At 43.8% G+C, this 22,760-nt stretch overlaps 1 protein-coding gene and 1 long non-coding RNA gene across 2 annotated transcripts; one reads left to right on the forward strand and one right to left on the reverse strand.

The window, feature by feature from the left end:
- Positions 1-863: 863 nt before the first annotated feature.
- On the reverse strand, positions 864-22,148 carry CAPZA1 (capping actin protein of muscle Z-line subunit alpha 1). The gene is made up of 10 exons (XM_081195204.1): positions 22,010-22,148; positions 16,790-16,853; positions 15,585-15,636; positions 15,215-15,278; positions 13,573-13,779; positions 10,477-10,556; positions 9,479-9,557; positions 8,796-8,867; positions 6,525-6,587; positions 864-1,930 (listed from the first exon to the last, which is right to left on the reverse strand). Exons 1-10 carry the CDS (start codon positions 22,142-22,144, stop codon positions 1,790-1,792), a joined length of 957 nt encoding a protein of 318 aa, XP_081051330.1. The 5' UTR covers positions 22,145-22,148; the 3' UTR covers positions 864-1,789.
- Positions 1,937-3,364, forward strand: LOC308587560. Its single transcript, XR_014008451.1, has 2 exons — positions 1,937-2,383; positions 2,672-3,364. It is a non-coding gene; the product is annotated as an uncharacterized lncRNA (long non-coding RNA).
- Positions 22,149-22,760: the final 612 nt, after the last annotated feature.

The raw sequence follows: 22,760 nt of genomic DNA on the forward strand, positions 1-22,760 counted from the left end.
CAACCTATATGACCATAAAAACTGTTGTGTAAACAGATCAGGGTTCATCCTCTGATTAATTTCCTGATCACTGCTATAACCTTTCCTGCTCAAGCAAGAAATAAAGGTTTTGCTTTTAGATAATTCTTGGGCGTCACTCATCACAGTTAATGAGTAAAGGACTGGGCTGGACAACTGACCTCAGGTGCGGTTTTCCCACATCAGGATACACATTCTTAGTATAGACTCCTGAGGTTAGTCTTATGTCTGCCAATATCAAAATTGTTAGTCTTGCACTTTTGAATGTGATTCCAATGAAAAACAGGCAGACACCACAGTATTGGTATTTAGGTGCCTGCTTAAAATGTACCTTTTCACCCAGAGGGTCATCTTGCTATGTTGATATAGCCATCTGATCTACTGATTCTGATCTACTGATGCATTGTATTTTATTTTATACTGTTCACTGCCATGAACTGTACAGGATTCCTGCTCCCCCTCCTGCAAGCAGTGATGAACAAAAATTAATAAAGAAAAAAAAAGTTTTCAGAAATATACTATGTGGAATGACAGGGCCTAATTTGTTTTTAGTGACCCAGGATATAAATAATGGGATCTTCGTAGAAAGCTTGCTATAAAGATTCAGCAATAATGATTACCCCTGACAAATACTGCAATCAGAGAAAATGTGTTGGGAATAAAACAAAGGATGGTTGGAGATCCGGCATCAGAATTGGCATTCAGGACTAAATGGCCTTTGGTCCAATTTAGCAAACATTTTCAATTCCCAGTATCTCCAAAGTTTTTAAGGATTTAAAATCTCAACAAATAGTTAACCAAGCAGTGTTTTCTGAGCATGTCAAAAGAATGGTGACACGAAGAAATGCATTGGTGCAAATCTTTTATTGACCATTTAGACACGTCCATTCATACATCTCTGGTACAAATGCAATGAACTTGCCACAAAGCATTAAAGCACAAGAAACCCCAAGTTCATTAAACATTTACAGTTTTTCATTTCTGTAATTTCTTCCTCCATCTAAACAAAACATCTCTGCAGCAATCAGACAAGTATTAAAAAAGGAAAATGGAGAACCGATCCTGTAAAAATGCAAGCGTCTAAATTAACCGTACTTCCAGGAAAGAACAACGAAAAAGTAGTTCACTTGAAGAGAATGTGGCTCAAGTCTTTGGATTTAAAAAACAAAAACAACTCCTCCCAAAAAACACCTTTCCAGAGGACCTGGCCTTCTTGGGATTTCTGGGAGAAATCTTGTAAACAACCTGCAAACATGAAAAGCTAAGCCTAGAGGATATTGCTAGGTGGTGATTGGCAGTATTTTTTTTTTGGGGGGGGAGGGAAAGGTCATGACAAGTTGTATCTGGTGCAGGGCAACACCTTAAAGGTGCCAGCAGTCCCATTAAGCGGAATACAATACCTGGACTGGTGGCAAGGAAACAATATTTCCAGCACTACCCAGCCTGCATTTCTAGAAGGACTTCCTCAGCAAAGAAGTTTACCAACCAATATAAGGACAGATCGTGCTGATCCCAAAGTGACCAAATGAAGAAATCCTACTAGGAAATGCATGATTACTTTTACAAAAGAAATTTAGGTTTACATGGCAGGGAAACGGAAAACAAGACAATGCTATGTGTTGACAGTCCTCCATAAGGCTAGAAAACCTGTTAAGTCTGAAAGCCCTAGACAAGTGCCAACATACTAGAGAACCCACCTACTTGGCATAGGACCACCTTTGCTTTGCTTTCTTTGCATGCTAACATTGCCTACACCACCTCTGCTCCGTCCTTAAGCATTCTGCATTTCCTTGCCGATCTTGTAGCTGAGGATTTTGTTCCAGTCAATCTTGGTGCGGGTGACAGGCAGTTGGCGACGTAAGGCTTTGAACGTGGTATCTGACATTGTCTGATAATTTTCACTGATTGCTGTCTGTAAACAAGTTAGTGAGCTAGAGGTTAGAGCTTGATGCGACATAAACAAGTTCCCTTAAGACTGGTTATCTCTTGACATGTTTTAGCTACCCCTTGGTACACTCAGCCAACATGGCCAAACAAATGGTAGAAGTACAGTCGTACCTTGGAAGTCGAACAGAATCTGTTCTGGAAGTCTGTTCCACTTCTGAAATATTCGACTTCCAATACGCAGCTTCTGATTGATACAAAGCTCCTGCAGCCAATTGGAAGCTGTGGAAGCTCCATTGGATGTTCGGCTTTTGAAAGAACGTTCGAAAACCAGAACACTTACTTCCGGTTTTCAATCGTTTGGGAGCTGACATGTTCAACTCCCAAGGCATTCAGGAGAAGGTACGACTGTACAGTATAGCCTTTCTATGTCACCTCAATGCAAGCTTCTGAGTGAAGGCTTACCCATGAAATTAGTACAGTGGTGCCTCGCAAGACAAAAATAATCCGTTCCGCGAGTCTCTTCGTCTTGCGGTTTTTTCATCTTGCGAAGCATGGCTATTAGCGGCTTAGCGGCTATTAACGGCTTAGCGGCTTTAAGAAAAAGGAAACAAACTCGCAAGAACTCGCAAGACGTTTCGTCTTGCGAAGCAAGCCCATAGGGAAATTCGTCTTGCGGAACAACTCAAAAAACGGAAAACTCTTTCGTCTAGCGAGTTTTTCGTCTTGCGGGGCACCACTGTACACTGTACACCTAGCAGTTTGAAAGCACGTCAAAGTGCAGTTTGAAAGCACGTCAAAGTGCAAGTAGATAAATAGGTACCGCTCCGGCGGGAAGGTAAACGGCGTTTCCGTGCGCTGCTCTGGTTCGCCAGAAGCGGCTTAGTCGTGCTGGCCACATGACCCGGAAGCTGTACGCCAGCTCCCTTGGCCAATAAAGCGAGATGAGCGCCGCAACCCCAGAGTCGGTCACGACTGGACCTAATGGTCAGGGGTCCCTTTACCTTTACCTTTACCTTACATCAAAGAAAGAAACATTAGGACTCCTTTCTTTGGGGAAAGGCCACACTGCATTAGTAGTGTATCTGCATACAGGTTTCAGGTTCAATGTCAAGCACTTCAAGGTAGGGCTGGGAAAGTATCCTGCCTGAAACCCTGCTAGTCAGTATAGACAGTGCAGAGTTAGATGAACCAATGATTTGACTCTGTACAAGGCAGCTTCCTTTGTTCCTTTAAAAAGAACCCCACATGAAACGTATATTTTCAGGACCCACACTATTTCTTACGATGGTAATTTTTGTAATTGTAAATTTTAAAACTGTTTTTCATGTTGTAGTTTAAAGTGTTGCAATCCACCTGGAACCTTAGGGTGAGCGGCATGGTTAACAATGACAACCAAGAGCCAGACTAGTGGTAACAGAAGATCCATGTGCTTAAATCCAGACTTGTTGCAATCATGTAGGGGAAAAAAGGATGGGAGTGATTGGATTTCAAAAGCAAGAAATAGCCTCTTCCTACACAACGGATCTGCTGCCACACCCTACTTAACACGGTCTAAAGACTGTCAATACTATTGCCACATACTGATCTGGACAGGGCTTCAACACTCTACTGTGTATTTGGAGCCACTCTAATTCTGAATGACAAGTGTATTGTTTCCTCCAGTTCTGCTATGATACTTTCCCCTTCTCCTCCTGCATATGAAACGCTGACTGCACCAATGCAGCAACCTTTGAATGTCATATATGAGATCACTGAAATTCCTATAGCTCACACTGCTCATGACTGCAGACATGGGCACAAAGTCCACAGGAAGAAGTTTCGCTGCCCATTGTAACAGCTGAAAGCTGGCTCTCCAAATCTGTGTTTCTCTGCAAACCAGAGATAAGTAGCTTATAACTTTCTTGATCATGATATAAATACACTTACAACTGTATGATGCCCCTGGAAATTATAGATGTATCCAGTAGACATGTAAGGTAAGTGTCTGAATTTGTACCACTATATATAGAAGGTGCGGTATAGTGCGAGCACTAGGGGCAAGATTTAGAAGCCTGGCAGGCTGGAGGTTCCCAGTGCCTAGCCTACGGGCTTATGTTCTGGAAATATAGACATTTGCAATTGTGCATTATTCTGAAATAACTTACCAACATAGTCATGCCCTACTGTCTACTTCATTGGGGGTGGGGAGGGAGCCAGGTCAGAAACCAGGCCCCTAGTGTACAGTACCATGATGGGGAAAGTATCCATTTCCTGGAGTTATGAGTCAAATAATTAAGGATGGGAATGGGGAAAAGAATTGTTGCTCATGAGTTTCTGTTCTCAAGTCTACTCTTTATAGTTCTATTCTATCATTATATTCACTTTTAAATCCTGCCGCAGATCTTTCTTTATTAGGCAATTTGTATAATTATATAAGCCCTGTAATTATGCTTGCAGTGGAGGCTGGTCCATTAGGACAATTGAGGCACTGTCCAACTAACTAACATTTCCTCCTTAGCCACCCCCCTCCCATCTTACAACCAGTCCAGAAGCTGTTGGCTTCTTACCACTCAGTCTCAGTGTTGCCTTTGCAGAACTTAGCAAGGAGGTGGATGGGGAACAAAACTAAGATCAGTTGGCTCTGCCTGTCATTGCCTCTGGCTCCACCTCCTGTTGGCTTCTTTGCCTTTGTCCTACTAGACCCAATGGGCACCAGCCACATGTATGACTGTATAGAGAAGAAAAACTACCGTATTTTGCGCCCCATAAGACGCTCCGGCCCATAAGACGCACCTAGTTTTTTGGGGGGGAAATAAAGAAAAAAAATTTTATTTCCCCCCCCCCCAGGTGCGGGGCTGGAAAAACCAGGTCGGGGAACAGAGGGAAGGCACGCTCTGCCTCCCCGCTGTCCCCCGAGCTTGTGGGGCTGGCGATGGGGAGAAGTGCACCAGTCCCGGGAGGGCAGGCAGCTCTGCCCTGCCATCCCGAGCGGGGCAGGACTTAGCGCACCGCTCGGGATGGCGGCGTAGACCCGCCTGCAGTCCCGGGAGGGCAGGCAGCTCTGCCCCGCCATCCCGAGCGGGGCAGGACTTAGCGCACCGCTCGGGATGGCGGCGTAGACCCGCCTGCAGTCCCGCGAAGGCAGGCAGCTCTGTGCCGCCATCCCGAGCGGGGCAGGACTTAGCGCACCGCTCGGGATGGCGGCGTAGACCCGCCTGCAGTCCCGCGAAGGCAGGCAGCTCTGTGCCGCCATCCCGAGCGGGGCAGGACTTAGCGCACCGCTCGGGATGGCGGCGTAGACCCGCCTGCAGTCCCGCGAAGGCAGGCAGCTCTGTGCCGCCATCCCGAGCGGGGCAGGACTTAGCGCACCGCTCGGGATGGCGGCGTAGACCCGCCTGCAGTCCCGCGAAGGCAGGCAGCTCTGTGCCGCCTTCCCGAGCGGGGCAGGACTTAGCGCACCGCTCGGGATGGCGGCGTAGACCCGCCTGCAGTCCCGGGAGGGCAGGCAGCCCTGTGCCGCCATCCCGAGCGGGGCAGGACATAGCGCACCGCTCGGGATGGCGGCGTAGACCCGCCTGCAGTCCCGCGACGGCAGGCAGCTCTGTGCCGCCATCCCGAGCGGGGCGGGACTTAGCGCACCGCTCGGGATGGCGGTTTAGACCCGCCTGCAGTCCCGCGACGGCAGGCAGCTCTGTGCCGCCATCCCGAGCGGGGCAGGACTTAGCGCACCGCTCGGGATGGCGGCGTAGACCCGCCTGCAGTCCCGGGAGGGCAGGCAGCTCTGTGCCGCCATCCCGAGCGGGGCAGGACTTAGCGCACCGCTCGGGATGGCGGCGTAGACCCGCCTGCAGTTCCGCGACGGCAGGCAGCTCTGTGCCGCCATCCCGAGCGGGGCGGGACTTAGCGCACCGCTCGGGATGGCGGTGTAGACCCGCCTGCAGTCCCGCGACGGCAGGCAGCTCTGTGCCGCCATCCCGAGCGGGGCAGGACTTAGCGCACCGCTCGGGATGGCGGCGTAGACCCGCCTGCAGTCCCGCGACGGCAGGCAGCTCTGCCCCGCCATCCCGAGCGGGGCAGGACTTAGCGCACCGCTCGGGATGGCGGCGTAGACCCGGGATTGCAGGCAGCTCTGCACAACCCTCGGAGCCGGTCTCCCGAGGGTTGCGCAGAGCTTCCTGAAGCCTGGAGAGCGAGAGGGGTCGGTGCGCACCGACCCCCCTCGCTCTCCAGGCTTCAGCGAAAGCCTGCATTCGCCCCATAAGACGCAGGCACATTTCCCCTTCATTTTTGGAGGGGAAAAAGTGCGTCTTATGGGGCGAAAAATACGGTACATTCCTTGTCAGTTATGGTGCATCCAGTAACTAAATAAATACATAAATGGGGAGATAATACACAGATTATCAGAGGGCATTGCATGAAGGGCATTGAACATGGGAACCTTGCTGAAGTTTGGCAGGTCCAGGCAGTGCCTGGACGACAGACTGCATGGGAATCCAATGAAAGCCGCTATTGAATTCTATTACAGAACAAAGTTGGGATATAAATGCAATAAATGGATGCAGCTTAGGATAGAAAATGTTCTTCCTGTAATCTAAAGGTGTTAATTTAAAATAAATATTGATAAAGAGCAATACTCTTACCTGGTACTCATTTTCTGCATGCTCAATGATTTTAATAAACTCCTTGGCTGTTTGGACATCATTCTATAAAGATGAACAGGCAACAATTAGCATATCAACACATGGTCAACATCTTAAAGTTCCATGGGGAACTCACATTCCCACCCAAGCTTTGGAGTGAACATGAGTACCACAGCTCCCAATCCCTCAAGATATAGTCAATTATAGACATTATATTTTGATTTATTTTTAAACGGATTACTGGCTAATGGAATTGGTTAGTGTACCTGTTAGTGTTTTGAAAACCACTACAGTGAATGTTTTAAAATTCCTTTGCTACATAGTTTAAAAAATCAGCAAGTTTTAGGCAGAGACTGCTGTCCTTTGTAGGAAAACACAACTTAAGAGATCAAACATGTGACCTGATCTCTCTCTCCACCTCCCCCAGCAATACACTGAAGATTAAAATTTTGGGAACAGGGAACGATGATATGTAATCTGGAACTAGATTCAGGTAGGTAGCTGTGTTGGTCTGACAAAGTCTAAATAAATAAAAAAATTGTCCAGTAGCACCTTAGAGACTAACTAAGTTTGTTCTGGGTATAAGCTTTCGTGTGCATGTACTTCAGAAACACTGAAACAGAAGTCACCAGACCATTATATCAGATCACCCATCTCCTACGACCCTTCTGAGAAAAACCCCACCCCACCCTCCCACTATATATAATGGTCTGATGACTTCTGTTTCAGTGTATCTGAAGAAGGGTGCATGCACACGAAAGCTTATACCAAGAACAAACTTGGTCTCTAAGGTGCTGCTGGACATTTTTTTTATTTTTTAATGTATTCTGGAAATTATTGTGCAAATTGGACAAGTATGCGTCAGCACTGTTCCAATAAAAACATGGTTTCTTTGCAATTCTGGGATTGTGATAAAATATATTGAGGGAAAGTACAGTGGTGCCTCGCAAGACGAAATTAATCCGTTCCGTGAGTCTCTTCGTCTAGCGGTTTTTTCATCTTGCGAAGCAACCCTATTAGCGGCTTAGCGCTATTAAAGGCTTAGCGGCTATTAAAGGCTTAGCGGCTATTAAAGGCTTAGCGGATTAGCGGCTAAAAGGCTATTAGCGGCTTAGAAAAGGGGGGGGGGAGTGGAAAAAAGCGGAACACTCGCAAGACGTTTTCGTCTTGCAAAGCAAGCCCATAGGGAAACTCGTCTTGCGAAGCAGCTCAAAAACGGAAAACCCTTTCGTCTAGCGGGTTTTCCGTCTTGCGAGGCATTCGTCTTGCGGGGCACCACTGTATGCATGTGGTACAGCATATAGATAAAGCTGTTGTTCCTGACATTAAGCCTGGAGAAAGAATACTTCCTGAAGCCTGGAGTGTTTCTTACAAATGCCCTGCTGCCCACAAACATTCATCAGCTTGGATATTTGAGTTTGGCCTTAGTGATAGAAACAGTCCCACTCCCAAGGTCACACAGTTCTCCCCAATATCCATGTGTTAGGCATGAATATCTGCGGGGGCTATGCATGTAAATTTCTAAGGGAACTGAAAATGTCGTCCTAAGAAAGCATACACATGTAGGCTCCCCCCTGCAGATGCCAGGGATGAGACCAGAGAAAGCAGCATAGTCCTGCAGCCCCTTAATGGCAGAGCTCCCTCAGAGAAACACCCCCTCAAGCATAGAGTGGTTTTGGACATAGGAATTCATCTATAGAGCATGCCTTCCTGCATTGCTCCTTGTTGGGTTGAAATAAACGACGGACGAATGACAAGTGTCATATGCGAGGCATCTCTCGAGCATGTCTCGGGGAGTCCCTTTTATTGAATATTACAGCATTGCCACATATGTGCTTGTTGCTGATTGGTTAACACAAATACAATGCAAGGGTTGTATATAGGCATTAATCATCAATAGATTAAAGGTTGGGAAAGGGAACACAGAATTGGACAGGCGTGAAAACCTCCTTATTAAACAATTACTAGTGATTGATATAGCAAGACTTAAAAGAACATAACTATCACATTCCGTAGATGTGATCAGCCATGCATTAAGAACAGGTCAGGGTACGATGTTCCATGAACTCAATGTGAACTAAACATTCTAGGGTGAGTGAGGAAAGAATGTGCAGAAGGAAAACGTCCCATCAGCTCCTTCTAAATAAGCAGTTCATGGTACTCCTTTTCTACTTGAGAATGGTACTCACTTCAGTAAAAGCCTTCCCTCTCTTCCCCCGCAGGTTTGAAAGCAAAATTATATGTAGTACAATGGAAACTTGCTGCACTCACCGACACTGCTACAGAATCCTGTATGTCTTTGTGACTCACCAGCTGCACATTACCATCTTCATAGTAATGCACCTAGATTAAAAAAAAAAAACACCTATAGTTTTAAGTAGTATTTAAGCCTCTAACACTGCCTGGGGGACTATGTTGTGCTAAGTACTGTACAAGAAGAAGGGAAAGCTCCACCTCCCAACCCCAAAGCTAAACATCTCAACAGCAGTTTAGCTTCTTCTCATAATACACATCATTTCCCAAAAGTCTTTTAAAAAATGATCCAACTAATATCTTTCTTTTTGAACAGCCATTGTATCATGAAGAATCACAATGGCCAACTAGACGAAGACTTTGCCGCCGATAAGCTTTTAAAAAGGCTCAGTTAGTCTCAATTTCAATTGTATTGTAGATAAAGCAGAATACAGGGCTTTGTTGCCTTAAACATCAAAGTGGGGCTGCATCATGCTCCAGCACATTTCATCTTGGCTATGCAAATCAGTGAGAGCCTTTTTATGCAGTCAGGCATGTTAACTTATAGCTTCGAAAGTTCTACTCTGGGAAGGTACCAACCAACAAAGCACTAATTTCATCATTCTAGACTAAACCGAAAGGTTTTCTTTAAGCCAAGACATGTAGAAACTGCTGAAGGAAGGCTCATTGCATTTGCTGGCATTGCTTCTGTAATAACTGACCTGGATCTTGAGCACTGCAACCACCTGAGCTGTAGGTGGTGTGATGGTAAACTTCCATTCTGACCTCCAGCGCCCATTCCTACACAGAAACAGAGCAGACACTTGCAGTGACCAAACAGCTCCTTAGAGCAAAAGTGAACTGGACAAGTCCTCCCTCCACCACAGGTTTATCGAAGCAGGCTAATTGTTTACTGGTCTCACTTGTTCAGGCAGATTTGCTTGGAATTTATATAGCTGACAACTCCTATGCAGATGAACACTACTTCACAGATGAACTCTATCCACATTCTGAAAGCAGAGCTTCTATTGAACTACTGTTTTTATTAATTATAACAAAATAGGCAAAATTGAGGTATTCAAAAGAGCACTAGGAGTGTGCTCTTAGTCCAAAACACAAATGATTTGCCTGTGGTAATTTATTCTGACAGTAGATTAAAGCAACAGTTAAGTTAAGGCCTTTGGGCTTTGAAACAAGGCAGGCTACTGCCTCTCTTCTGATTCAGCTAAATTAGATATTAAATGCCTCCTTGTATTTCACATGCAGGTTGGTTTAAAAAAAATAAATCTGAGTCCATAGATGGGACCTGATTATCAGGATCACAGGCGACAAAGAAAGCTTTTCATCATGTGCTTTGGTTTTGAGGAAAATCCTTCCTTTTAAGGTGAGACTTGCTCTGGGTGGAAATCCCCTATTAATGCCAATGGGTGATTTCACACAAATGCAAATGGCATCTTCAAAGGATGGAAGGGTTAAATACCCCCTCTACACCTGCTACGATTAAGATTATCAGCCCCCACCTGATGTTATTTGCATTTTTAATGTCCACATAGTTTGGTCCAAAGAAGAGCAGGTCTGGCCCTGAGGAATTTAAACTTCCAGAGAAGGTGGTCCATTAAGTGACAGCAGATAGTTCCCTTTTTCAAGCCATGAAGGATAAGATGGACCAGTGTGGATTAATTTGTGCTGAATAAAGATTATGTATCAGAGGCATGCTTACCAGAAGTTTTTGGGCTGAAACTGGTGACTCTCAATGCAAGCAATGACTGTTGGCTGCCCATCTATTGTCTTACTGTAAACCTATTTCCAGAAGAGAAACTTACATAAGAGAACACAAAAACTTCACACTCACCTGGCTTTAGATATTATAGCAGCAGAGTGGGATACACTTTTCTGTAGGTTTATTCCAGACATGGCCCACCACGAGCAGCAGACAAATTGCCACCCAACTGTCATCTCAATTTCAGTCAGATGACAATTGTGCACCAAGAGTTATGTAAATGGTCCTGTCCATGTGCTGGCAGACTTGTAAATAGTGCATCAATACCATGTAATAAACCCATGGAAAAACAGCTCCCATGCAACAGCTGTAACGTCCAAAGGGCACCCAATTTCTTGGGAACACCAGTTCTAAAGAGCATCAGGCTGAAACACAACAGCCTGCCTTCCTGACTAAGGATGTGTTACTTGGGTGCTAATTTGTTATCCCATACTCCCTTTTTGCCTGCATATCCAAATGGATTTCTCTTCCATTTTGTTTAAATGTCAGACATACACTGTATGTCATTTAAGCACAACACCATTTTACACTTGTCCTTCCGTCAAGGGGGAAAGGGAGGGAATATTTTGGTTCCATTTTGTAGCCAGAATAGGGAAGATGCTGGAGTTGGTTGAAGCCTATAAAATACATTTCAAAGTTATTTAATTCAGCTTTCATATTTCTAGGCCATGTGTAAGTAGCACACACACTTTTTTAACCTCCCATTGCAACACAGAAAAAACAAAGTGCTAATAATGTTAGCTAACGACATCTATGTCACTGGTAGAGTCAAACTTTTTCTGTTACAGTGGTGCCTTGCAAGACGAATTTTTTATTTTTATAATCATATTTATTAAAATTTCCAATAATAACAGAATAAGAAAGATAGAAAAGATAGAGAAAGAAAGAAAAAGAAAGAGAAGTTTAAATCCTTACTTTCATATCCTTCTTTCTAGGACTCCCTCCTTCCCCTCCCAACTGTATTCCCCTTTCCTTAAGTTGGTTCCACAAGCTCTCATTCCCAATTTAAAACCAATATGCTTAACCCATTAACCAAAATTTATACAATCTTACCATCACTCCTCATCTTTAACAGAGAAAGTAAAAAGATTTTCCCCCCAAGATCTGCCCCAATTTCCTTCCACGAGTTCCCCTTTTTTAAAAAAAACCATGTTAAATCAAAATACAAAAGTTATATAAAGAAATAGAAGACAAAAGATATAAGAAGATTCAAAAAGTTGGTTACATAGCCTTTGGATTCCAAGATTCCCCCTTCCTTCCCCGGTTTGAATTCCCCATGTCCATCAGTCTGTATGTTGTTAGCCTGGAGGTCTCAAGTCCATAGCCAAAATTTTCCCATTCCACCTTGCCGGTTTTCTTTTAATTTAGTAGATAGGTAGCCGTGTTGGTCTGCCATAGTCAAAATAAAAAAATTCCTTCCAGTAGCACCTTAAAGACCAACTAAGTTAGTTCTTGGTATGAGCTTTCGTGTGCATGCACACTTAGTTGGTCTTTAAGGTGCTACTGGAAGGAATTTTTTTCTTTTTTCTTTTAATTTGTTTGTTTTAATGATGTTTACCTTCAAAAATCCAGTCTAATAGAGGCCTTTAGTTTCCTTGGTCTTTGTTACTCCTCCCATTGTTCTTTCAGTGTCATAGTTGGTCCTTTGTTCTTTTTATTCCTTACTTTCTCAGGTTTCTTGTCTTGTTCGGCTGCTAAAACGTTCTTATTCTGAGATCTGGTATCTCTACAGAGGTTTGTTATTCAGGAACAAAAACTTGCGTCCAGTCCCTTCCTTTCTTCAATAGAAAATTCTATTGTCTCCTTTTAATGTAAACACCTCTGTAGACAAAATACTGTTTCAGTTTTGCAGCTTTCCCAGAGGATAAGACCTGTACACATCCCAGAGTAATTTTCCACATACGACCACTTGTAATGTCCCGAAACCCCTCTAGGGGGATTGCAGTAACTTTGTATCCTCTAATCCAAAAGTCAAATAGTTGTTTCTTTTCCCCCCCGACAGTTTGTATCCATATTATATCAAATTATAACAGAATTAACCAGCAAAATACTTATAACAAAGTCCTCTTTATATTCTCAAGATTTGACAGCTACTTTGACAGCTGTCTCTCTTCGCCAGGTTCTACGAATCGCCCCGGTTCCCAGGGGGGGTTGCCTTTTCCCTCTCACCCTCTCCTCCAGCACAATTCTTGTAGTTTCCCATCGTGGAATTTATAATTTTTGTCAGCAGTAAACTTCTGGATCGATCTTGGTTACCCAGTCCTTGTTTTAGCATGTTTACAATCAGGGGGGGACTGACTTCCTTTTTAGATCGCCCCCGCTCGTGCCGAATCCGAAAAAAATTTCTTTTTTTCTCCTTTTGTACCCGGTTTCCCAATTACTCACGGGTTGTTGTTAAAAGTCCGAATTTCCAATGGAAGAAGCCAGCGCTCTCCGTCGAATGGAATGCGGCTGCGCTCGGCAGGGGAAGCGGAGGACTCAAAGCACCACGCCAGTCCCCGGCACCCGATCGGAAGCCTTTAAAAAGGCTCCTTCACGGGTCGGGAGGGCGCTATCGGTGCCAGCCGAGTCACCATGTCCACGGGCTCCGTGCCCGTGGTTTTTGAGGGTCCCCGCGTCGCCGGCGCGGTAGGACCCAGTCCCTGCCGAGCAGACTCCCTCTGGAGCTCGGAGGGAGTCCGCCATTCGGCGATGGCGCCAACCCGGAAGTCGCAAGACAAAATTAATCCATTCCGCGAGTCTCTTCGTCTTGCGGTTTTTTCGTCTTGCGAAGCACGGCTATTAGCGGCTTAGCGGCTATTAACGGCTTAGCGGCTTTAAGAAAAAGGAAACAAACTCGCAAGAACTCGCAAGACGTTTCGTCTTGCGAAGCAAGCCCACAGGGAAATTCGTCTTGCGGAATGACAAAAAACGGAAAACTCTTTCATCTTGCACGTTTTTCGTCTTGCGAGGCATTCGTCTTGCGAGGTACCACTGTATTTACATTAGTCAACATAAGAACAATGAGTCCCCAGAGAAGAACATTGGATACTTAACAGTACAGAAGCCATGTGGATAGTGATCTTTCACATAGGCCCTTAGTGCACCATCACAGGCATCCCTCCAGGTCTTAAGCGCTGCATCTGTGTCCTCTGGCTGGGGATCACTTGCTTCTTTCCTTAAATGATCAAATTTAAAGGAAAGCTTGTTCCTTGGGTCTAGAAATCGACCATTACCAAGATCACCATGTTCCGTAATTAAAACCTTAAAAAACAACAACAACAAAAAACTATTATAGTTAGAACACTGGCAAGCAATTGTGAGTGCACCTTCTTACAGGCTTCCTTGGCTCTTGTTTCAGGTACAGTGGCATCTCAGTTTACGAACCTAATCCATTCCGGAAATCCATTCTTAAACCGAAATCATTCTTAAACTGAGGCACACTTTCCCTAATGAGGCCTCCCGCCACCGGTGCCCTTCCACTGTTTGGATTCCATTCTTAGACCAAGGTAAAGTTCGCAAACTGGGACACTATTTCCGGTTTTGCAGAGTTCGTAAACAGGGCTGTTCTTAAACCGAGGTACCACTGTACATTAAAAAAACAAAACAAAACAGATCCTTCTCTGTTTGCAAGAGGGACCCTTGAGAAATATTAAGTAACCCAATTCTGAAAGGGCCAAGTTAAGAAAAGGCAGAAGCACAAAACTGGATCATATCGGTGGCTGATGTATAACCCTGCACCACCACTAGCTTCCTGGGAAGGTGGAAAACCCCTATGAGGCAAGCATCTTCCTCAAGGAAGAGACTACTCAACAGCTTTGCTGAACAGGAAGCCTTATATCTCTTTTCAAACTCAACATTAATTAGTATATTCTTCATAAAACTTGGTAAGCTCTCCCCCTCCCATCATTGTCACCCCACCTCAATGCCCTTGATGAAGCATTTTCTCCCTTTGCTCCAGCTGCCCTCTTCTTGCTTCACTACCTTGCTGGTATCAAGTCCACCTTCAAACCTGAAGTAGTTTCGAGGCTGTGCTGGATACCTACAGTTTGTTCAAGATGATACTGCCTTAAAGGCATTAAAGCCAGCCATGCTTAGTTGCTGCTTGACGATTCAATCCTCTGGGGGAGTAAAGAGATGGCAAGAGGTATGGTGGGGGGGAGGGAACATATGGTTGAAGCACATTTAAGGAAAGCTTGTGCACATGAAGGATCACCGGCTTGCTTTCCCCAACATGTAGCCAGAAGTCACACTCCCCTTAGCTGGGGTGTAGTCTTGCCTTCACCCTATTCCACACATCCTGAGGCTATAGAACTTCCTGTTCCTGCAGGGGGAGTTGGAGGAGGTTTTGGGCAGCAAGCAGTGAAGCCAGCCATAATCTTTCCAGCTTCTCACCAGATTCAATACTTTAAAGCAGTACTGCGCCACATATTAAAAACTACACTTTTTTATAGTGCATTGAAATACAGGCATGCTCAAAATTCTCTCTTTCTTTCAACACACGTGATGTCCAGTGCCAATATATGCAACCTGAATGACATCCCAAGATCTCCAACCTTTAATCATTCCCACAAGAACAAGCATTTTGGAAGCATAAAGGGGGGTGGGGGAGACCAGGCACAGAAGAGGTCTTAATATCTAGTTACCCATGAAGTTCAATATCCAAACACCATGGAGAATCGAAAGGAGAATAATTTACCTGATCATCATATCCTTCTATCTTCACAGGAGTGAACTGATCCATGTTGTACTGGGCAAATGCACTGTAAGAGACAGAAAACAAGTAAGAAAATATTAGATCCTGACTCTGCAGAAAGAAACACACATAGCCCTGCTGTGTTCAAACATATTTGCAAATTATGGCCCTCTATTAATATTTCACCACTGCAGAAAGCATACAATTTCTATAGTTGGCAGGTTTATAGTGAACAAACTCACATCAGTATTGAAAACAATTATATACAACAATCCCTCCATCCTTCCTATTTCAAGCTTTACTGAAGTGGTTTATGAACAAATTGCATAGCTTGGGCTAACACAGATCCTAACATAAAATAAGGAGTACTTACTGGGCTGCCCCTTCCCTAAGAAGATTGTCATTGTTAAGCAGCAACCGGACATCTAAAAAAGAAGAAGAAAACATTCATACAGATGAGCAACAATTGCACTGCTTCAATATAATGTTTACTAGCACACTGATAAATGTTTGAACAACAAATTGTTTGGATTGGATACCAAAAAAATTGTTCACAAAAGATAGTTCTCATTTTTTAGGAATGTGAGAGCTTCTAACAGAAAAATGAAGAAAGTGTGTTGCATTTAGAATATCCTCTGATATAGTGAGTACTTCTGAAAGGTATTTCCTTTTGAGGCAGTATTTTTCTTAGTATAGTATATGTCAAAGGATTAGGTTTCAAAGAGTTAAAGAACTATTCAGACTGGAGTGGAGGGAAATCAATTATACACCCATTTTTAGATGGAGCCTAAGCAAACAGCTGACTGGCTGGGTGGGAATCACAACCCCACCCCCTTTATTTCTTAAACAAAAACCAGGCTGGAATTCTCTACTACAATGATACTGGATACTAAAAAGGAGCACACTGGAGGACAGATAAGTTTTGTGTGCGAAATTTTGCATTTCTATGAATGGCTCCAGAGAAGACCCATAATCTTGAAAGTTACTAAGGAGGCAGTTGACAAAAATACAAGTGCTACTTGGACAGTTCAAGTGCTGCTCCTGAACACCTTTTCTTTATGAACTACCGGAGGTAACTTTATGCTGTGAACTGCCCTGAGATCTATGGGTGAAGTGCGGTATAAAAATTTAGTAAATAATAAGTAACAACTGAAGTTCCCACTTTACATGTATATTGGCACCACAAAAGCATTCATGTTCACTCAGCAGGAAGCAGCATATGTTGTTTTATCTTCCTTCCCAGCTACTTGAATCAGGCAGCAGCATAGCAGCTATTTGTTTGCATAGCCCCAATTGCCCTGTCACACAAAAAATAAGATGTTGGGGACAGACCTACGTATATAAAATGCAAGACCACCAAAAGCCAAGACACTCACAAGCAATCCGCAATTTTTGGTACAGAAGACATTTTAAAGGCGAGTTTATTTATTAAAAGCACCAAATTCCCTATTTCTGAATGACAGTAACCCCAACAGCAAGAACTTTGGTCTTAAATATCGCCTCATAGGCATTCAATGATTATTTTGTTAACTGATAAAATGGAGAACTTATATGAATCATTTTGTTTTTTTAACTTACCATTAAACACTTCATTGAATTCCCCAGGAGGTGCATGAGTGATGAATTTTGCAGCTATACGCACCTGCAAATAAATCAGATGGGCTTCAGTCTGTGCTCTTAAACAGATATTTAGCAGTGGCTGCAGTTGAAGCCACACAACATGCATGGTTACAACAGGTGCAGCCACAGTAGAGTCATATTGCAATCCAGTTAACAGTGCAAACTGGTGCCCTTGAAAGTCCCTGGTTATCCCATTTGAGAAACCCCGAACTAATTAATTATGTTCCTCTTTTGGGGGTGGGCAACAGCAAACTGCAATATGCATAAAATGGGTCACTGAAAGATTGTACCACATGGTACAATCTAAGTTAGAGCTTCTGTACCTTTCCCAGTCATGTACACAAGGTTCAGATTTTCCATTTTATGCAGGATTATGATGTTGAAACTTCCTCATCAACACAACTGCTACTGGTATAGATACCCTAAAGAAGAGATTGTCCCTTCTGGTAATAAAACAAATTTCTTATGATCTACTATCTGTTGCCATGTCCTCTCTTCCATATAAATGCACACAATGTATAAATTTAACATCCGCAAAATTTGTGATCGAGATCCTAAGGTCCACATTTTATATCAACAGGCCTAGTTTTCACATCAAATGAACATCCAAGTAAATCGAGTCAAATGGCACTCAAAGTGAAAAAAAATATTTTCAAGTAATAGTTCTTTTACTATTGATCATAAGATGACAGACTTTGGCAGAAGTAATAATAATACTCTCCTGTTGACTTCAGGAATATCTGAAGTTCTGTCAGATTGCCTCAAAGGTTTTTGTTTTTTTTTAATGGGATTCAGACATCTATGTGCTTACTGCATATCTCCCACAGTCACCAGTTGCCTGTGATGCAATTCATTTGCTGAGAATGCCTGGTTAGGAAAGCAAATGCTCCAGGTCAGCATTAAATCAGAACAGTTATGAGGTGACTGAGGGACTTCAAATTCCTCCTAAAGTACAAAGGATAGCAATCTAAAGAGATATTAGGGATATCTAGACTAGAAATGAGTACACCCTCACCTGGTTTGGCCGGCCATTTGAAGCTGTTTCTTGGAATGTGGCCGCTGTCTCATGCTGACAGCTTCTAGCTGAGAGCTGAGTGCAGGGCTGGGACCAAAGGTGGAAAGACTACCCCCAGAAGGAGCATAACGTGTCCCCCCACTAGAGGTACTTCCCCTCTCCCAACCCCCCATGTAAGCATCATTGGACCTGAAACAGATGCACAGCTGTACTGTCATGATTCTAAGAGCACTACACAAGTTGGCCTAATACATACTGCAGCACCATATTATCCAAAAGAAACCTGCTCCTATCCTCCTCCCCCCCCCCAAACTCCACCCACATAGATGTAGCCCTGAGAGGCACATAGCTGGGAACAAAGCCTCCTCCGCCTTTTGGTGTACGTAACAGAACTGGAACACAGTGTCTATCATATCATAATGCCAAGGAAGAAAAGGGACTGCTATATTTTGATTCTGAAACATGAATCTGTATAAAAGAAGAACAAGGAATGGAGTATATCCTCCCACCACTACCAAGCTGCCACTGCTGTCAATTGGGGGGGGGGGGCATTAATAATTCCCTGGTGAAAATTACTGAAAAGCAACGTCTAGAAATAATTTCCCCCAAGACTTTCCCGAGCACTGCCCTAGATGGCTGAAAGTCTCCTTCAAACTATAGCATGTGCTTTTATTAGAAAGTGCATCTGTAAGCAGTAAGCATGACGCTCTGGTTGCATTAAAGCACTCCTACAAATACTGTGCTCAAAGAACATATTACTTTGTCTAACAAGCACCAGGATTCATTTCAATGGAGAGTATCGGATCCATTTCCCCTCATTTGACCATCTTCACCTACAATTATCTCTCAGGGGTACCCAAAAAATAACAAGCAGACAAAGTGAGAAACTGAAAGCAGGGTGGGAGGAGGAGGAATACAACCCTTTTGCAGTCTTTTATAATCCAACTAATAGCAACTTATTAAAACACAAATCTATTGTGGACACAGTCCTATCAAATTCATCACGGGTACTAAAACTTTTTTGATTGTTTTCAGATTTCAGATCCAAACTCAACTAATCAAAAAGTGTGTGTTCATCAGTGTGCTGAAATCTATTTTCATTTCCATTCTCTCTGACAAGATACCTATATCAAGCAATGAATGTGTCCAAGCAGCAAGGGAAAAACAAACATATACATTAAATCACACAGCCTTATATTATTTCTTTAGAAAAATAAAGGCATAGCAGCTATGGCTAAGCTAAAAAATAATGCATTTGCCTTTGTTAAACTGAGCAAAGTTCTAGTTATTTGGTATGGTAAGCACTATTTTCAAACTTATCAACAACTTGCAATTTTGACTTCTGTTTTCTTAGCTTACTAATGCAGAAAGGTCCCCATCTGCTTCAATTTCACATGAAAACAAAGCTGGAAGAAATTGATTTCCCTTCTCTGGAGCAGAAAATGCACCAAAATAAAGGTTACTGTATTTGGGTTGTCATGGGTACATGCAGACTCTACATATTCAGACAGACTGCAATCGAATATTGTGACTACAGTAATTCTAGCCTTTGCTGAATTAGCAATTCATTGCCATGTCCTACAGCAATCTTACTAAATTTAAAGCTGAAATTCCCAATACATAACCTGCAGGTTTTAAACTATGCAATGTATCCAAATCAACACTTCCTTGTAACTTCTTACTATACAGATTCTAGGTTTCATGGTGCCCTTAGCCCAATTTTTTTTGCATCTCTTTACTATGCGAATAAGAGACGTGGGTGGCGCTGTGGTCTAAACCACAGAGCCTAGGGCTTGCCGATCAGAAGGTCGGCGGAATCACTGCGACAGGGTGAGCTCCCGTTGCTCAGTCCCTGCTCTGGCTAACCTAGCAGTTCAAAAGCACGTCAAAGTGCAAGTAGATAAATAGGTACCGCTCCGGCAGGAAGGTAAACAGCGTTTCTGTGCGCTGCTCTGGTTCGCGAGAAGTGCCTTAGTCATGTTGGCCACATGACCCGGAAGCTGTACGCCGGCTCCCTTGGCCAGTAAAGCGAGATGAGTGCTGCAACCCCAGAGTCGTCCACAACTGGACCTATAAGGGTCGCTTTACCTTACTCTCCGAATACCGTAATTTTGCATAAAGAACTCTTTGCTGTGCACTTTGTGAACTGTTTTCACTCAGATTTAAATTAAGTAGTATAAACTGAAAGGAATAGCATTTGGACAGTGGAGAAATTAGCAGAACTCTATAGGTCATTAAATGCCAAGACTGGGCCTACAGTATAAAAACAAGGTCTCATTTCCATAGTAGCCAAAGTAAGCTAAAGTACGCAAAAATGCAACTTCTGCAGATTAGCAGCAATCACTGAATGGAGTGGATGTCTGTTTCCCTATCTTTCTGACTAGCTTTAAGATGCTTGCCCATGACCAGAGAAGAGCTACAAAAATGATGTGCATACTTAGATGATTTGCTTATGTGCAACTGAAAATAAGAGACAAGAAACTGCCTAGTTACCATATTTGATCTCAGACAAGTATTCACACACCTTGTTTCTCATATCCTGCTGTCAAGATGTCATAATCATGGATATTCCACCCCCCTCAAATTGAACACTATAGGAGCAAAAGAGTCCATCAAATCTATCTGTAAAGTGATCAGCTCCAGGAGCAAAAGCTCCAGGAGCAAAAGAGTCCATCAAATCTATCTGTAAAGTGATCAGCACTTTGCATTTCCACTTCCTTGCAAGTGGCTTAGTTAGAAGAAAACTGATTAGAAACAGAAAGGTAGGTATATGCCCTGTATTAGCTGCAGTAATATGTATGCGCTCTCACACACATACACCCATGCCATTCTTTCCCTGGCATGGTTCTCTCAGCTATGTTGCAGATCAAACAAACATTTGCTTCCAAGTCACTAGCTAAACATTTTGGTGGAAAGCAAATAAGATTACAGTACCTTTATTAGAACACTAGAAGGTTTGATGGTTGTATTTCCTCAGAAAGTGTCTAGGAGCCACAGGTAAGGCGAAAAAACTAACGTAACTACACTGAACTGTATGACACTGTTCCTGTCACTCAACTGCTTCCACATCCTGCCTCAAGCACAGGCCAATTATTTCCTTACATTTTTATAATTCATGTATAAGCACACCTACTATTATTTGATCAAACAAATTCCATAGCCTGGATGTAGCACTCCTTTGTATTCCTTCCCATGCAAGAGGTGCTCTGATGGCATAGCAGAAATGCATAAGAAAAAATTCCCTGAGTCAAAAGCATATTCCATTAAAGATCAAGAGACGTGTTTGTAGACTGGACAGGCAATAGGATAGCTGAAAGTGATTGAGAAATATAGCTTCCTATATGGCACACACATTTCTTCTGCCCCAATGCCGACACTGGCGAATTGCTTTGAAACGTGTAAAACCTGTTTCTCCAGGATCAACGATGAAATTTATACATAGGGGATAACAATCCTTTCAAACTGCTCCTCAGCTCTCCACAAAAATCGCTCACCTGTGCCCTTGAGAGAACAAAATGAGTACTGTGGGTTCAATACTACATTTCTTAGCAAGGAATGTTATTTTGTTAGGCTAACAATGTTGGCATTTCTCCTACACTGGGGAATTCCTTCAAGGGGCACTACAACAGCAGAAGCGCAAAATAACGTTCATAATGGTTGTCACTTCACAGGAACAGCACAATCCCCGCCACAGGTTGTCGTGACGATAAAAGTCAAGATTAAGATGTAGTAAATAAATACCGGACCGGTAAAACAAATAAACCGGTAACTAAATATCAGGCGATCAGAGCGGCATCGTAGATGAGCGTATGCATTTTCCCATAAAGCAAAGGAAGATGTCAATAAAACGGGCAATCGGGGACAGCCTGTCATACAATTTAGTCCCCCACAAGTCGAAAGAGGCACTGGAGAATGTTCTTGCAGTTGAACTTATTAAAAGAGACACGGCGGGTGGGGGGGGAAAGCAGAGAAAACGAGTCTCTCGAAATCGAGGAAGTAAAAGGAACCTTCAGCTCACGAGGCTTCACACTTTCAGGAGCCTTAGAAACACCAGCAAGAAGAACCGAGGAGGAGGATACTGCTTCGCTATGTGCACAAAATAATCGTTTTGTGCCCGAAGAACACAGAAACAGCCCTCTGCTCTTCCCCGGACAACTTATTACCTTCTCTTCATCCGACACCCGATCCTCAAAGTCCGCCATTTTGGGTTCTCTAAACCCAGCCCCACCTGTCAGCCCCGCGCAAAGCGCGCTGGGAATGGGGGCGTGGCTGGAGGCGAGGCACCACCCAGCCCACATGTCAATGGTGAGCGATGCGCTTCTTTGCTTTTCAGGGGATCTTATTGAAGCGGACAGGCGCCATCTTAGGTATGGGCAAGCCTGCCCTTTTAAGGCAAAGCAATGCAACTAGGCGGCCGCTACTCGCTGTGCACAGCTGGGTGACGTTTACGCTCGCCATGATGGATAAGGGCAGAGCTACTCTAACGTGGAAGGAGTCGTCCGGCCACGCCCATTTAATGCCCCAAGGCGCAACCCTGCCCAGCGCTCAGATTATATCGGAGGCGGACACAGCGCACCGCAATACTTTCAGCAGCCTAGTTCTGTTAGCCGAACAGCATGTGGATTTCGCAAGGCGTGCTAAAAATTGTCTCTCTGTCTGCCCCCCCAAAACACCCATCATCCTGCAAAGAAAGGAATGTGGGAGAACGCCATTCGCCCAAATTCCTAATGGTTAAAAACAGGGAATGTCAGGCTACTTTCTTGTATCTGCGTGCTGTGCATCTCACATGTACAGCATGCATTCAGTGGAGCGCTCTTAGTTATTAAAAATGTATATCCCGTTTGTTAAAAAAAACACCCCTTAAAGACCACTTTACAATTCCAAGCGGAAAAGCAATAATAAAATAAAAAAAAC

The sequence above is a fragment of the Podarcis bocagei genome, assembly GCF_964188305.1.
Source record: "Podarcis bocagei genome assembly, chromosome: 5".
In the NCBI taxonomy this organism is placed as follows: domain Eukaryota; kingdom Metazoa; phylum Chordata; class Lepidosauria; order Squamata; family Lacertidae; genus Podarcis; species Podarcis bocagei.